The sequence below is a fragment of the Podarcis muralis genome, chromosome 1 (assembly GCF_964188315.1).
Source record: "Podarcis muralis chromosome 1, rPodMur119.hap1.1, whole genome shotgun sequence".
In the NCBI taxonomy this organism is placed as follows: Eukaryota; Metazoa; Chordata; class Lepidosauria; order Squamata; family Lacertidae; genus Podarcis; species Podarcis muralis.
The window spans coordinates 72,936,949-72,954,674 of record NC_135655.1 but is presented as its reverse complement, the minus strand read 5'-3'; the positions used below and the strand labels follow the sequence as shown (position 1 = coordinate 72,954,674).

Genomic DNA, 17,726 nt, shown 5'->3' with positions numbered 1-17,726 from the left:
AATGCTTTTGTAAATACATCCGCCACATTTTGTGTACTTTCACAATACTTCAGCATTATCTGGTTCTGTTTTACATTTTCAGCTACATTTTGATATTTAATTTCCAAATGCTTTGATTTGTTTCTAAACTGGTCAGATCCAGACAAAGTTATTACGGCTTGATTATCTTCCATAATTTGAACGGGATAATCACACTGTACGTTTATATCCTTGAGGATCTGAACATAAAATTTTATTTCATTACATAACTCCGACAATGCACAGTATTCGGCCTCAGTTGATGATGTGGCCACTATACTTTGTTTTTTGGATTTCCAACCTATTAAAGAATCTCCAAATTGAAATACCATTCCAGAAATTGATTTTTTATCAGGCAGGTTGGCCCAATCGCTGTCAACGTAACACTGCAATTTGGTGGAACCTGAAGATGGTAATCTTAAACAATAATCAAGTGTTTGCTTTAGATACCGGAAAATGCGTTTTAAACCTTTCCAGGCATTTTCTGTAGGACAGCTTACTAGTCTGCTTAGTATTCCAACTGCATAACTCAAATCTGGTCTGCTCCACAATGAAATGTATAATAAACTTCCAATTATTGAATGGTACATTTCAGGATTTACAGGTTCTGTGCATTCTCCTTCATTTTTGAAAAAAACCTATTTCCATTGGGGTTTTTACTCCCTTGCAGTTTTGCATATTGTTTCTTTCAAGTAACTCCATTATTTTGTCTTTTTGACTCAACAAAAAACTTCCATCGTTTGTTCTTTGAATTTCTAAACCGAGATAATTTTTTACTGGACCCAAATCTCTTACTTTAAATACCTTTCTTAGTTGTTCTGCAAATTTTTCCACTTGCTTGTCACCTTTTGTAGAGTAAAGCAAATCATCAACATAACACAAACACAATTCTTGTTTATCACCCTTTCCTTTAGTGTACAAGCAGTTATCAGCTAAGCTTCTTTTAAAACCAAGATTTTTTAAAGCATTATCAAGACATTCGTTCCAATTTCTAGCTGACTGTTTGAGCCCATAAATTGCTTTGTTCAGCCTATATACAGAATTCTGTTCTCCTGCCTCAAAACCTGGCGCTTGATTCATAAAAATTTCTTCTTGCAGATTTGCGTTAAGATAAGCTGTTTCAATATCAAAATGGTTTACCTTAAACCCACGTTGTGCTGCAAGAGCTAGCAATAAGCGTACACTTTCACTCCTTTCAGTAGGAGAAAAGGTTTCATCAAAGCTTTCACCTTTTCTTTGAGTAAAGCCTTGTGCTACCAGTCTGGCTTTGTACTTAACATCACCATCTGCCAAGTGTTTTATTTTATACACCCATCTACAGCCCACTGCCTTTTTTCCTTCTGGCAATGGCTCAATGGTAAAGACATTGTGTTCTGCTAAAGATTTCATTTCTGCTTTCATTGCATTTTTCCACCTTACTATTTCCTGGTGTGGTAACTTTAAAACTTCCTCATAATCACGAGGTTCCTTTTTCACATCAACAGTTTTAGCTTCTTGTATAGTAAACCTTTCTGGAGGTACCCCCTTATTGCTTCTTTGTGACCTTCTAACTTGAACACTCTTCCCCTCTGAACTATCTTCCCCTTCTGATTTATCCTGCTCAGGAGAAATTGGTTCAGCTTTAGGAGATTGTGTACTGGGATCCTCATCCCCTGAATCCTCATCACTGTCACTTTCAGAACTTTCTTTAATTTGTGGCTTTTCTTCCTCAGATTTCACAAATTTATCTGTATCATCAGAAGATAACACAACTTCTGAATTTCCATGTAAACGAACCCAACCATCTTGCTCACAAAACTCTGCATGTCTTGATATTACAACTCTGCCACGCCCTAGTGCAAAACGATACCCCTTTGACCAAGTTTGATAGCCAACAAACCTAAGTTTCTTTGCCTTGGGCTCTCCTTTCCTTCTCTGTCCTTTTGGGATGTGAACCCAAGCCCAGCAACCAAAAGTTTTAACATGGTCCAAAAAGGGTTTTTTTTCCATAAAGCAAAAAATGAGGGGTGTTGTTTATGGTAGAATGAAACAATCTGTTCTGTATGTAGTTAGCACACAGAATTCCTTCCCCCCAATACTTCCTGGATAGGCCAGAATCACATAGCATTGAATCTAGCATTGTTTGTAAAGATCTTATCTTGCGTTCTGCAACTGAATTTTCTTCAGGCGAAAAAGGACACGATTTACGGTGACAAATACCACGCTTTTTCAACCAAACTTGGAGGGCTTCAGACATAAACTCGCCTCCACGGTCACTTTGCAACTGGGTAACTTTGTAAGGAAACTGCCTTTCTATATAGTTGACCCAATTCTTAATCAGTTGACCAGTTTCACTTTTGTGTTTTAACAAATATACCCAAGTATACTGGCTATAATCATCCACAAGAACCAAAAAAAACTTTGCTCCTCCTTCAGACTCTGCAAATGGCCCACAAAGGTCTGAATGTACTAAAGCAAATGGCCTCTTGCTAATTCTAGTACTTTCAGGATAAGACCCTCGCTTACTTTTAGACTCCTTGCAGGTATTGCAGTCTAGAAAAACTGAACATTTTTTCATTTTAATTCCCTTGCTTAATTCTGGCATTTTTGCAATACTGCGGAAATTGGCATGCCCCAAACGACGATGCCACAGATGCTGGCACTCATCATGCAAGGCTCTATTACAGGCTTTAACACATGCCCCAGACTCACTTACTAGCTGGTCTTTCAAAACAAACAAACCATTTTGTAGCGACGCTGTAACCACTTTTCCAGCTTTCTCTATTCTACAGCCTGAACCAGAAAAGGTTACTTTAAATCCCTGCTTAACAAGACTTGTAACTGAAAGCAAATTATTTTCTAAACTTGGTACACATAAAACATTGGTAAACTTGGTACTTAAACAGTTGATATTCACACTACCCTTTCCAGCTGACTCATGCACTGTTCCATCAGCTAGTACTACATTTACAGATTTACAAGGCTGCTTTTCTACAAGGGTTTGTGCAGACTTGACAAAAATGTTTGTCACTGCTGAGTCTAAAATCCAGTCTTGTCCAACGTCGTGACTGGTGCCTCGAACTGCTGCAGAAACATACTGGACTCGACCCTTCCTGTCTCCTCGCTTCCCAGCAAACGCAGGCCGCCCTTGTCTTGTATTTTCTCCCACAGACACAGTGCACTGTCGTACTAAATGCTTGGTTGACCCACAACGATAGCATCTTCTGACTGTGAACGCTGCTTCCTCTCTGTGGTCTACAACCTCTTTAGGTTGCCGCTCCTCATCAGTTGCATATCTTTTACTGGACTGCCTCCCATTTCTGGAGTTACGGTGAGGGGTTGTGGCCTTCCTCTCATGGCGTCTTTCCTCCTCATCAAGCAAACGCCCAGTTAAGAAATGCATTGTTAATTGGCTTTCTGGGATTGCTTCCAGAGTCATCACTAAATTGTCCCATGACTCAGGAAGTGAAGACAGCACAATATAAACCTTTCTCTGTTCAGAAAAATGTTCCCCAAGTTCATTTAACTGTGAAAATAAATCACGCATTCTTTGAAGGTGTGTTGAAACACATTCACCCTCACTTAGTCTGGCTCGGTACAGAGCTCTCATTAGAGTAATTTTGCTGCCAGCAGTGTCTCTAATATGTATTGCTCTCAGTGCTTGCCAAATCTCACTTGCTGTTTCAAGGTCTCGCACATGAGATAACTGAGACTTCTCTAAACTCAAAATTAAATTGGCATAGGCTTTGTCCTCCAGCCTTTGGTCTGCTTCATCTACTTCTTCATCCTCCTCTTTTACAGGAGGGTTAACAATAACAGTCCAACATTGTTCTTTCTTTAAAAACGCCTGCATCTGTAAACTCCATGACATATAATTGGACTCTCCCAGTTTCTCTACTGGAAAATAGGAAGCTCCCCCTTGAGCTCCAGCTCCAAGTCCAGCCATGGCGCCACCCAGCTTTCAGCTTTCCACTCAGTCCTTACTCACACGTGGCTTGAAGAAATGTTCGGCTCCTGGTCCCAAACAGACACTCCCTGCCGATGCCTTCACACAGCCAGCTGCTTGAGAAACGCTGAGTTGCTTCCAGTCTCTGGGTTCTTTTCACGCTCTGTCTCTGCCCACTCAGGACTGGGGACTGGGCCCATAACCTGTTGGAGGGGGATTTCCAGCCGGTGGCAGAGGACAGAGTGACTCCAGGAGACATAGGTGTAAAAACCCAAACTAAAACGAAGACTTTATTACTAAGCAAATAAACACAAACTCTGGTGGATGTTATTCCTGCAGGCAAGCAACAAAACTCAGCCTTTTTCCTTTATAGCAACGGTCACCTGCAGCCAATTAATCCCAGAAACTTCTTAAAGGTATACACACATGTTTCTGTGCCGAATGTTCTCTAACACCCAGATGCTCTTGGGCTATAGCTTCCATGATCATCCCTGGCCATATTGACTGGGGCTGATGGGAAATACTTGAAACAAAGACATCTCAAGTGAAAGCTCAAATTCAGAGCCACTACTCTACTCAGGCAAGGGATTCCATTTGTGGCATGATCTCCTCAGGGAGGCTTGTGTGGCACCTTCTCTACATATCTTTAGGTGCCAGGCAAATACATTCCTCTTCTCCCAGGTCTCTGGCTAATTAAACAACCCCTGACCTAATAACTATATGTGAGGGAGGGGGTTACTATTTTTGTTTGTTACCATGTTATGTATTTTTGCATTTTTATATTGTAAACTGCCCTGTGATTCTCAGAAGGATGAAGGGCAGTATAGAACTTCCAATAAACAAATAAATTAAATAAGCAGAAAATTTCAAAATGTTACCACTGATACTCCACAGCAGTGTTCAATGGCAACTGTTCCCTCCAACCTACCATGTGAAGAGGACTTCTTTAACCAAAAGCATCTACGTATTCCTTCATTTTAAAAAATATTAATTTATCCGTCTAGGTGGCCAATAATGAAGCAGCTGTTAATAAACAAAGCAGAAAACCTCACCCAGCAGATTGAAAACCACAACAGATCAGCTGAGAGCTGAACTGATTTATACACAGCCCAAATCAGTACTGGAATAACCAAGTGTGGGAACTGCCGACAAACCCATTGTCATTTGCATAGCATGGTACTTAATGACCATTCAGAATGAGGTTGTAATATTCTAACGCAACCTCAGACCATAGTGACAGCAGCAGCAGCCGGGTCATCCCCCTTCACTGGGAAAGCTGAACTGCATTTAAAACTGAGCAATCATGAGCACCTTGCAGATTTCTACAGCAGCCCTTCAGGCCTCAGCAAAGCTAGTTATTGCTGGGTTGGGCCAGCAAACTCACCTGAATCACACCTGCTTACCTAACTATGAGCTCAGCAGCACTGACTCAGCAGTAGAGCATTTCAAACTGGGGATTAGGTGTTCTCAACTGCACATCTTTTCCTATTTTGGTCTATTTTCGCAACTAGCGGAGCTGGATCTGCTTCAACTTGAATTTTGATCCACGCACGCAAATATTTTGCCCAATCTAGTATGTATTTGTTTTCACTCTTTTTGTAATGAGGTTAGTTAGTTTGTGGCGATGCATCCCAGAGAAATGTTTTTGTTTTAAATGTAGCAATTGTATCAAAGAAACACATTAACAAAGCTTTCGGTTCTGATTTCTGTGCAGGGTGTTTTATCTTTTCTTGGCAGCCTGCTGGGCAGTGAGGAAGAGGGGGTCAGAAAGAGAGAGAGAGAAAAGGAGGGTGCCAAGAGTCGTGTGTATGCTATTGGGTTAAGTCCCTGCTTTTTGGCCTGATTGGGCCTCTGTAGTTCTCTTCCAGTTTTAGCAGCTGGGTGGAGCAGTTCTCTGAGTCTCCTTACCTTGCAATAAAGTAAGGATGCATGGAGCCACGGCTGGCCTCATTTTTGTTTTTCCTTGTCCCCCTCCCCACTTCTTTGTAGGACATCTTGCCTGATGAAGAGTTCTGGAGAACTCAAAAATCTAGCCAGTTTTGTGACATCTTGGCTGGTTCCAGTAAATACCGTATTTTTTGCTCTATAAGACTCACTTTTTCCCTCCCAAAAAGTAAGCGGAAATGTGTGTGCATCTTATGGAGCGAATGCAGGCTGCGCAGCTATCCCAGAAGCCAGAACAGCAAGAGGGATTGCTGCTTTCACTGCGTAGCGATCCCTCTTGCTGTTTTGGCTTCTGAGATACATAATTATTTTTTTATTGTTTTCCTCCTCCAAAAACTAGGTGCGTCTTGTGGTCTGGTGCGTCTTATAGAGCGAAAAATATGGTAAATGCTTTTGCCCAACTGTGGGTTTTTGGCTTGCTCTTATGGACTGACAAAACTATCTTTGCTTTCTGTCAGGATAGGACTCACATTTCTCAGCAGCAACAATAAAAAGCTGTTTTTGGTGAGAGGAAGACATTTGGGAGACCTCTTGGACATACCATTGACAAGTCATTTAAAATTGCAACTAAAAAAAAAACCATATTTGGTTGTTGGAATTGCTACTCTCACATAACAATGCTATACCAGGAATCCCTGGCAAAAACCACTAGGGCAGGATATATATTTTGTTTGGGAGCAGTTATGTGAGGATTTACCTCTCATTGTGAATATATGTTATGTAATGGTGTTCTTGGAGAGTTACATGAGGAAATCAAGCAGTTGGCCTTAGGCAAGGCGCTGTTCTCTCTGCCTAACCCCCTGCCCCATCTGAAACAAGGGGCTCATAGTACTGACCTACTTAGAGGGTCATTGCAAGGATTACTGAGTGTAATCCTCATGTGTAAAGCCTGGGGATCAAAAAAAGGACTATACAAAGGATTAGATTTATTAAAAACATTGTATGCTACAGCTGTATCATAGGTGTTTTATTGTGAAGGCTCTTGAGAATTGAAACGTGTAAATTACACGCAATACTAAAACCTCAATGGATTTTGAAACATCTTATCATGTAAAAACGAAACCACAAATAACACTTCTTATAAACAATAATGATGTATGCAGTTCTGTACTTTCTGCTAATTTTAGCTTCTTACATGGATCCAGTGATCCTGTTCAAATTCAATTATTAAGATGTCTCTCTAGAGTAAAATTGCCTTGAGAAGCTGATTTCCATTTTCCTTCTCAGTAAAGTCAAAGTTGAGTGCAATGAAAGTAGAAATTGTATTTTTGTGACTCACTCCTACTTCAAAACAAAGTTGCATAAAGCTCGTATTCATGGCAGCCCCCGATCCCTTCAAGCTACCACTTTGATTGGCTTCCAGCATTCTGTGTGTGCAAATATTTTAAGGCTTTGGAAACAAGTCAGCTGTAGGTGTAAAAGCAAGGAGGGAAGTGGATTATATGCTTTGTCAGAACACTAAGCTCAGTGATGAAAATGAATGAAACCGTTTCCCATAAAGGTATTATTGTCCAGCCTTGCCAATTTTTCTCACTGTGCATGTGGTTCGGAGTTCTGAATTAACCTCTCTCTAGTTGTCTTTTAAAAAGATGGCTTAAATTATAACATTAAATAATTGATTTACTGATAAGCCAAAAAAGTCATGCCTAGTACAACTTTTATCAGAGTTGGCAATTTTTTTGTTTTCGTTTTGGCAGTTTGCTGTAAATATCAGAACTATGAAATGTTACAGTCAAAGTGAGGTAGGGGCTGCTTTTCTGGCTTTGCTAATGTTTATATTTTTATTTATAGCACCACGTTTGTATCCTGTTTTTCCTTCCAGGAGTTCAAGGCTATCTCCCCACAGCCCTGTGAGGTAGGTTAGGCTAAGTTAATACAGTGGTACCTTGGTTTAAGAACAGCTTAGTTTATGAACAACTTGGATTAAGAACACTGCAAACCCAGAAGTAGGTGTTTTGGTTTGTGAACTTTGCCTTGTAAGCAGAACATGTTTCGCTTCCTGTTGAGTGTGTTCCATTTGTAAATTGAGTCCCCCGCTGCTATGGGAAAGCACACCTTGGTTTAAGAACGCTTTGCTTTAAGAATGGACTTCCAGAGCGGATTAAGTTCGTAAACCAAGGTACCACTGTACATACATAAGCCATTCTTGCCTATAAATTACAGGTGCCTCAACCTACAGTGTAGCAGGCCTAGGAAATCCTGCAGCCATCTTTTCGCCTTGTTTCCCCATGCCTCTAACAATCTTTCTCTCCATGCCCACCTCCCCTTTTTCTCTTTGTACAGGTCTACTCTTGATGCCTTTCCCAACAAAACCAAACTTTGAAGTGCTGCTTGTCCGCTTCTGCAGTGCAGGAATATCAGAGTTTTGTAATTGTGAATGATGCCACCATTACCTCCACAACAGGCAATCCTGTTTGGAGGAACCATCTAGCAACAACTCAGTTATTTATGCCACAACACTGGAGGGATGATGCTCTGCACAAAGTGATTGGCCTCCAGCAGCTTTACTAGGATGCTTGTAGAAGGAATCCGGCTTCATTTTTTCCAGAGGGAAAAGCAAAACAATTAGGAGGCAATCAAATTACATTTCCTCTTCCATAAGAGAGGTCCAAGCACAATACAGCCCCTGCTGATGAATAAAGGAAAGATTTTTGGCAAGACCATGGTTTCCCAAGGCAGCTGTGAACAGCATGAAATTGCAAAGCCATGTCACTCTTGGAACTGAAAGCGGCTATTTCCTGAAAAACACGGGTGTAATTACAGGAAGAGAAGCCTATCAGTTATGCTTGAACACAAAGTACTGATGGATCTGCATAGTTCATCCATAACCCAGCATCACTAAACTGGTGATAATGTGTTGAGATCAACATGCGACTTTTTAAAGTGTTTGCCTAACTACTCCCTTCAGCCTTCCCTTTTGCTTTTACCTTACTATGTCCAAGACACCCAGGGTTAGTCACCCATACGTCTGCGATTATTTTCTTTTTAAAAGTACCTCCTCCAATGAGTCTATTGCCTGGCAGTTGGGACATGCACATATGGGCGAGTCTGTGGCTAGCGATGAACAATTTGGGAGAAAATACTCCAAAATGAAGCAACAATGTGAAGGGCCTTTCTTCTATGCCCTTCTATGGGGCTGACATTTGCATCCCTAAGTGGTGACATAAGGAACGCTGGAAACAAGTAAGCCTTGTAGTCTCTGGCAGCATCTGAAATCTTTCGGGGCAGAATTGGCTCAGCCATTGACTAAAGTTGTTGAAATACTACTTGCACTACTTTACTGGCTTTACCTTTTCAAAAACCAGTGTTGAAGTGTTAGGCAAACTACCTAGGAGAAGCATGGGAGAGCTGTAGTTCTCCAGTTGCTGCTGGACTACAACTCCTAGTGTTCTTTCCCTCCCTGCTTTTATGATATACTGGTAAATGGAGACAAAAGGCAGAAAACATTCAGGGATTCCAATCAGAGATATGCTAGGAGAATCAGATTAAAGGATATATGGTGTCCCATATTATGATTAAGCAAACTGAAAAGGTCTTTTATTCATTAGATCATCCAGACCAGACAGGATTCTGACAAGTGAAATATTCCTGATGCAGAAATCTGTGGCCTAGATCAAGCCTTTCATTGTGCCTGAACTAGACCCAGACATTCTACTTGATAGCATTTGCTTTAATTTCTCTTTCCTCCACCTCTTCTTAAAACTTCATTTCCTTGGGACTTAATTGGCTTCTATTTGGGGTATGTTAAAAAATAATAAGCAATGTTGCAGAAACAGAAAGCATTTGGGATTCAGGGGAGCCTACACAGGCAAGCATACCTCTGGCCACTTAAAACAGGCACAGAAATCGGCAACTCACATTTTTTTGCAGGCTAATTTAATTGGAGGAAGATAGAAGAGTTACATGAGCAGCTAGGCACACATCCAACCATAGTCTCTACAAAACAGAGAGCAGTCTTACCTAGACAAGTATAAAGAGCTTCTTCTTTTGACCCACATGGCTCTTGATAAAGCCACCATTCTTATTATTTCCCCTAGTTCTTGGATTGTTATAGCAACACTGCTGCCCTGCCTCTTCTTCCAGACAGCTCATAAGCACCATGCGAGATCAGACTGAAAGGCCAAACTGGTCCAGCATCTTGTTTTCCACAACGGCCAGCAAAAGACTCCAGGAAGCCCACAAGCAGACCTTGAAGGCAACAGCCCTTTCCCACTCTTGTGCCTCAGTGATCCCAGAGTTAGTATATTGCCATAATGACCAGTAGCCATCAATAACCTTAACCATCATAAGGATTCTTCCACCCTCTAAGGAGGTCTCACAAAGCCCCAATCCAGTTCCACAACTTTCCTTTTGTTGCATTATTCCTTAATGGAATACTTCTCCAACTGGGTTGCCAAACAAAGCTATAAGGAAGCTATCATTCTGATGCAAAACCCCGGAGAATAAAAATATTATCAGCAAACTAGTGGACAAATTGCAATCTATTATACTGTTTGAATAGTCGTCACTTCACAAGAGAATGTACTATTTACTCTCAGCTACTCAGGGCGAGAAGGAGGGCCAACCTTCAGCAGAAAGGCTTCTGTAGTAACAACTTCATTGCTATTGCCAACATGGTTAAGAACTGCTTGTGTGAAAAATGGTTTCTGGCCCGATCCTAGCACAGGGAATGGGTGTTCTGACTCTACCCTTTTGAGTCATTAAATCATTTTAACCTGGTAGTCCATGGTCCTAATAAATGAACCCCCCTCCCCTTCCCTCAATGTACCAGCATGTAATCTAGAGGCTGTATCCATTGAAGCCACTGCACCTACTGAATGACTTCCACTCACACAATGTTGTTGGATACAGCCCTCAGATTTTTGCTGCATCTTGAAATTCTATGTATAAATCTGCTGCTTGCAGAAATATCCTCAAGCTGCCAAACCACTGAACTCTGAAATCACAAGCTATTTACAATACTAACATTCAGAATATCTGAGTGGCACAAGAATGAAATCTTAATAGCTTTCATTCCCCCAGCCCACCCCCCAAGTCGTTCAAAAGACCATGTATCATGTATAGTATTAACAAAGAAACTGTCAGGACAATATGCTTCATGTTTCACAACTTTAATAGAATATTCTAACTATTCTGTACAAATTGAAAACACTGTATTAAGTTACAAATGTATAAGGTAAGGCTGGAGCACTCTCTACATGCCTGGTAACAGCATTCATACAGTTGCTAATGAACTGTTGCCAAAAGCTGGCATTGTATGTTGAAGAAATGAGAACTGTAATTCTGAATAGATCTTTTGAAGGATTCTGGAGCTTTAAAACCACTGGAGTGTGGAACAGTGCGATATGAGTATTGCAAATTAAATATCAGAAGTACACTCACATATAATTTAATTTATATTTTCCCAATTAAATGACTTTCATAAGCAGAGTTCAGATGATCCCCTAAACCACCAGAAACATACCATTCTTCCCATTCTTGCATCATTTTTAGACTCCTCTTTTGTGCATGTCATAGTTTGCTGTCATGTCTGAATAGGGAAGCTTTGATCTTTACCTACCTCTAGAATTTGAAACCAACAATTCTGATTTGAAGTGCAAACCACAGCTTGCCAGTTCAGACTTCACAATAATTTATGCCTCACACTCAAAAAGAAACTGAAAAGTGAAGCTGCCCACAAGAGGGGAGGAAGCACACAAAGCTGTAGCTCATTCCCAATCCTTGTTTTGGAGGACCATCTGAACCAGGCTTGGTAACGTAGGCTAAGCTAGACCAGTGATACATTTTACTGCTGCAACCCACTTCCATCAACTATGAGGCCCGTCTCAAGATCTCCTTTCCCAGTTTGTTTTGAAATGTTTGATGAGCAATCATTCTGTGAGCAGACTATGTTTTCCATGTACAAGTACCCATATTTTATAAACAGGAAAAATATTCTTCAAGTATATTTAAAACTATTAAAAGCACTAGTTCATCAAAGTACTTACAAACATGAATAAATAAGGTGAACAACTAAGTATCTGTCAACCACCACCTTCTTCAAAGAAGATAAAGGAAATGTTACTTCAAATTCAGATTGCTTTTACTGGAGATGACAATGTTTCAAGCTGCTCTATAGCACTAGTTCTGATTGGTAGGTTGCAGGAATCATGTTATTTTAGAGGGAATAAGAGCTAGCAGAAATCATATTGCTTTATTTGTTTTCACTGCAAGTATTTTATTAATTCAATATATTTTCATGTGAACTATTCCACAATATTTAGATAAAAAAATTCACTGAAGTGAGGGCAAGTATTTCAGAAGAGCAAATTAGTTTTCCCCCCAATTTTAATTTGAAAGCCTACTGAAACAGGTTGAGCTACAGTATACCAAAGGCCGTAGAGTGTGTGCTTTAATTAAACCTCATATTTCTCAAATGCATTAAGTTGCCACTGTACAAGTTAAGCAAAAAAATAAGAAAAAAGTTAGTGAAAATCATGCATTTGAAAACAATTTAGTTTTAAGCGTTGTTAATAAGATTGTGCTGCAGCAATGGAATATCCTGAACTGCAGGCCAGGTATCCAAATATTTGTTACAGGTTGTTCAAATATCACTCTGAAGTGGTATTTCCTTATTGTTGTTTGCATTCAGCAGGCTGGCTGGCATCTTTCTGTTTGAAGAGGAAAAAAGAGAGTAAGTTTACACAACAGGTACCCAAGCATGACACCAAGTTTCATTCCACATTCATAAGCAACAGGAGAACTATGGTGTGGGAGCTAATGTAGGCAAACATTCCATCAACAGAAGGATTTCTCCTTGAGCAACAGTACATTCTCCCTGCACTCCTCCTTCCAAGCAACCCCTAAATCTGTTTCAGGTGTTTCCCCAACCCTCTGTGCTCCAGAGGGTTGGGGAGGGCACAGAGAACACATAAGAGGGATGAGGGAAGTGAAAGTCCTGTTGCACAGGTAGAAATTCCTGGGCTGATGGGACTCTTTTGGCAGAATATTTCTCATTGTACACAACTGGTACAGTCAAACCTCAGTTCCCAAATGCCTCCAATTTGGAACGTTTTGGCTCCCGAATGCCGAAAACCTGGAAATAAGTGTTCCAGTTTTTGAACGTTTTTCAGAAGACGAATACCCGACATGGCTTCTGCTTGAATGCAGGAAGTTCCTACAGCCAATTGGAAGCCGCACCTCAAACATTTCGGAAGCCGAATAGGCTTCTGGAATGGATTATGTTCAACAACTGAGATTTGACTGTACTATGAAAGCTGATTTCCCAAATTAAAATAAAAGGCTTCTGGTGCTATTTCATACGTGGCAGGAGAACTATTCCTCTTTCCAGATTTTATACTTTTTTGTTTTAAACTATTTTTGGCTATGTTAGAAGTGGTGGTATTTTGGCAGTGACTACCCACAAGGTCAAGCATGGGTCAGCAGTGCTGAAGGATCTGGTGCAGAAGAAATATAGGATTGTATCTGATGGTAGTTTTGTACTAGCAGGAAGCACTTTTGGCTAGTCTACTTTTCCCCATGAGGGGAAAAGTTCCTCATGAGGGTTTGAGATCCTCCAACATATAGTTCCCTATACTAAAATCAGTTCCACAACTCTCTGGTTTCTGAATGTTTGTTCATGGCAAGGAGATATGCTGCCATTATCCAACGGCTATACTGTGTAGCGCTGCCAATGCTAATGGAAACGTGAGGAGGACTGCCGGTCTTGCTAATTCAACTCCTTGTTCCAAGGGACACTAGAGCTAATGTCCCATACTGCAATATTGTGTGGCATAGGCTTATCAATGCAGTAGGTGACAGTTATCAGGCCACATGTCTGTAACTCTATCACAAAACAAGCTGTTAATATTTTTTTAGTTTACTTTGTTAAACATGTGCTTGATCCCATGTCATAAAAATGAACAAGCAGTTAATGTATTTCCTAGAGGCACAGGAAGCAATAATTTCCAAAGGTATGAAGCAAGTTCTAGATCTTAAGAATGAAATGCTTTTCCAACACCTCCCTCAATTGTAATTCTAGAGAGGCAACCCAAAATTATGTGGTCTTCAGAGATTAAAGCTAAGCAGTTTTCTGCATATTTTGTACAGTATGCAAAATGAAAAGGGCACCATGAAATATAATGGGCAATGAGCCTGAGCAAACCTTCAGGCTCCCTTTCTGTGTGTAGCTAGGAAAAGGAGCCTGTGCTAAACTGGCATTTTGTGAAAATGGAAGCAGACACTAACCAAGTCCTTGTTGTAGTTCTGCAGGGGGGGGGGGGGAGTGTAGAATCCCAAGGTTTTACTCAGATTCATTCCTGCTTGTGTACATGGTTTAACATTACATACAGACACAGTGTGAAAGAGTGAAAGTGCAGGACTGAAAAGAGCATGTTGCCTTCTAATTTCAAGTGTAATGTGAATATGTGATGATAATATGTTGTGTTTTATGAGTGAAATATATGCACTTTAATAAGAAAAAAATCAGTTGAGAAATTATATTCTTCCTTTAAAAACAGGTGTTCAATACCCACATTTTCCTCTCTACAATAAAGGCCTTCAATATATGTCACAGAACACTACCCTAGTTTTAAAAGTTAGGCAAAATATACCATGACTCTAAACAGATTGAGGTTACTATCAGCCAACACCCCTAAAACAGCTTTCTTATGCCAACATCTCTAACAACTCAGATTTCTACCAAAGAGCTCCACGTTAGGTATGCTTTGGGAAGGAAAAAAGCACAGGCAGGAGAAGACTGAGAAACACAGTATTCCAATCTGCTTTGCAAGTATAAGTCAACACACAACGCACAGGTTCTCCAACAGCAATGCTTTTTCAAGTACTAGTATTATGGTCTGGTCTACACTAGATTAGGCATCTTCACCCTACATTCAAGACCGCAATTCCTCTTTAACATCAGTTGTCAAGGTTAGGGAAACAGATGCAATCATAGAATGTATATAGAAATGTTCCCTGCTAATGCAATGACAATCATATAGGCCCTAAATCCTAATGCAAATACGAAAAAAAATAATCTAAAATAGTTTCCCCCTTAAATTCTCTGCACTGCCAAGAGTTGAAGAGGATGGCCAGCGGGACACAATATGGAACCATTCACAGCTCCTAAGTCGGAACAATAGTGTATAATTGTGGTCAAATTCACCAAGATTATATAGATGGCAATATGGTATTTGCTACATGACAATGCAATTTGTAGGAAATATCGTCTTAGCCTTAAGCTACCAAAACAATATCAGTCTTGACTGCTTCTTTTCAAGTAATGTTCTTAGAAATGCAACCATTGTATTTACAAAACCTAACACCCAGCCTTAATACTTTTGAACATGGCTGGTGCTTCTGAAATTACCTCACAATTAGAAGTGTAAAGGACAGGAAAACCCCCCAGAAAAGACAACATTAAGAACTTTGAAATTTAGGGCAAAATACCCTTGGGAAATGTTCTCTCTCTTGAGGTGAATGAAATACTTTTCAAAGCTGTTTTGAAAATACTTGTACAATCAGTTCATGCTGCTACACATCTCTTAGAACCAAAATCTAAAGGTCTGGATTATAAACAAGCAACAGCCTTCAATTTGATGTTGTAAAGTCCCTTCAAATATTGCAGAATGAATATGAAGTACTTTCAAGGATTTGGTACAGGAGTGTGAATTGTGAGTCTGCCAAGCAGTGGAATAAAATATGGGTTCAGAATAGCTAACTTTTACAGATGACACTTGCAGCTGACTCCTGTGCATTTTTATTTAAAGTTGCGTATGACATGCCTCAATATGATTTTCACTTACATGAGTGTACAGAGGATTTCAGGCTACTGTCAGTGATTAAGAAGAGGTAATAACTTTTTAAAAAATAAAATATCCAGATGTGCGGCTACTCATTCACAGTGTGCTGGAGATAAACTACTGTGATAAGAAAGCAGCGGCTAGAGTAGCTGTCCTAGAAACACTTGCACAGCCCTCACGCTGCAAGATGTTTCATAAGTGCTTGGACAAACAGAACATCTTCACATTTAGAGAGAGATGCAAGAGAAGCTGTCAGTACAAAAAATGGCTTCATGGAGAAGAAACTTTTGGACCAGCACATTAAAAACCCAAGTATCTTCTGTTTCTATGCACTAATGCCAGAGATCCACACACTGTCTTAAATAACTAAGACAAAGAGATTCAAAATTCCTGAAGGTTTTTATTAATGTGTATTAAAAATCACATTAATTTTCAAGATGCAAGATTTATACTCTGGGAATTGGTGAAACATCAGTTGTCTTCTCAAAGGATACATGAGAGAATTCAGTAACTACTGACTCAAGTTCACATATTCTGAGAGCAAAGGTCTGCTACAAGTCCACTGCCATGATTGATGGCTGCCACAAGCTGAGACAGTCAGCCCATGATAACTTCCAGCCACACCAGCCTTTTGAGGCAAACACATGCAAGCCACAGGCCCATGATGAACTTAGTATTTCGCACAGCTGTGTATGTGCTGACCAAGCTGGAATTCAGCACAGGCCAAGTAAAAGTCACGGTTGCAGTATATGATGGGTAGGTCACAGGGGCTGAGGACTTCCAAATTGCACAATATGCCAACACCAACATTTCAATAAAAGTATTTACACACTCAAGTCAAACAGACTGTGCATTCTCCACATTCATAACATGATTCCTCCCAACATCAATCCAGTACGAGATAAACTTGGAACATACAGGAATATAGAAGTGTGAGTCAGCACCTGCAAAAATCTTATGTTGATTCTATTATTTACAGAGCAAGTCAAGTAGTGAAACAGCTAGTTCACAGAGTAATTTAAAAGGATACTGGAAAGAGGTAGGCAGGCTTTATGCTGAACATAAAGGAGCCTATTTTGTGTCAATAGTTATTAAAACAGAGACATATAGAGATCATTACACCAATGAGTGTGCCATTTTTAGCTACTTCACAATCCCAAAATTCAAAGCATAAAGAATCCCAGAAGAAGTGGGTAATCTCAATCTTACTTAACACACATTACTCCAGTATCTAACTGCCTCATTATCCCAGAAACCAATTTGATTGTACTTCTAATACCCTATTGGAATTAGGATTTTATTTCATATATGTGCCGCTAAGCACAAAATGCAACCCTCAGGTTAAAAACAGCAACACCTTGACCGACAGGAAAGCAGGGATGGGGACCCTGTGGCTCTCCAAATGTTGACCCCAATTCCCACCAGCCCCAGCTAGCATAACCAGTGGTCGGGGATGATAGGGGTTGTTGTGCAACAACATCTGGGGAGAGGCAGGTTACCCATACTGAGGTAAAGGAACAGTGATTTAGTGATCATTGAAAAGGGATCCTTACAGTCTTGCATACTGGATGAGATCTTTCCAATGTGCAGTAGCCATTTGGCTTAACTCTCTCCATGATTTTTTGAAACACTTTCTAACCTGGAGAGGCGGTACCTTTTCAAGAACAGAGAACCAGTGTTCGAAACTCCCATTGTTCTAGGCGCATTTTGCGACAGAGAATTTCATTAGCGCAAGCAGTTTCTGAGCTCTGGTACTGCACCCAAGTTTTCAGATTTAGAAGAAGAAGAGTTTGGATCTGATATCCCGCTTTTTCACTACCCGAAGGAGTCTCAAAAGCTGCTAACATTCTCCTTTCCCTTCCTCCCCCACAACAAACACTCTGTGAGGTGAGTGGGGCTGAGAGACTTTGGAGAAGTGTAACTAGCCCAAGGTCACCCAGCAGCTGCATGTGGAGGAGCAGGGACGCGAACCCGGTTCACCAGATTATGAGTCTACCGCTCTTAACCACTACACCACACTGGCTGCGGTGTAGAAGGAAAGGAGGACCTTTTTCTGC

At 40.4% G+C, this 17,726-nt stretch overlaps 1 protein-coding gene across 2 annotated transcripts in view; it reads right to left on the bottom strand.

Moving 5' to 3' along the window:
* Positions 1-10,982: 10,982 nt before the first annotated feature.
* NAP1L4 (nucleosome assembly protein 1 like 4) overlaps positions 10,983-17,726 on the bottom strand; it is a 32,072-nt gene continuing 25,328 nt past the window's right edge. For both annotated transcript variants that reach the window (XM_028733449.2, XM_028733440.2), the window contains one exon: positions 10,983-12,537. Coding sequence is in view for 1 of the 2 variants with exons in the window: in XM_028733440.2 (XP_028589273.1) it covers positions 12,499-12,537 (39 nt within the window). In the remaining variant the exon portion in view is untranslated. The remainder of the gene's footprint in view (positions 12,538-17,726) is intronic.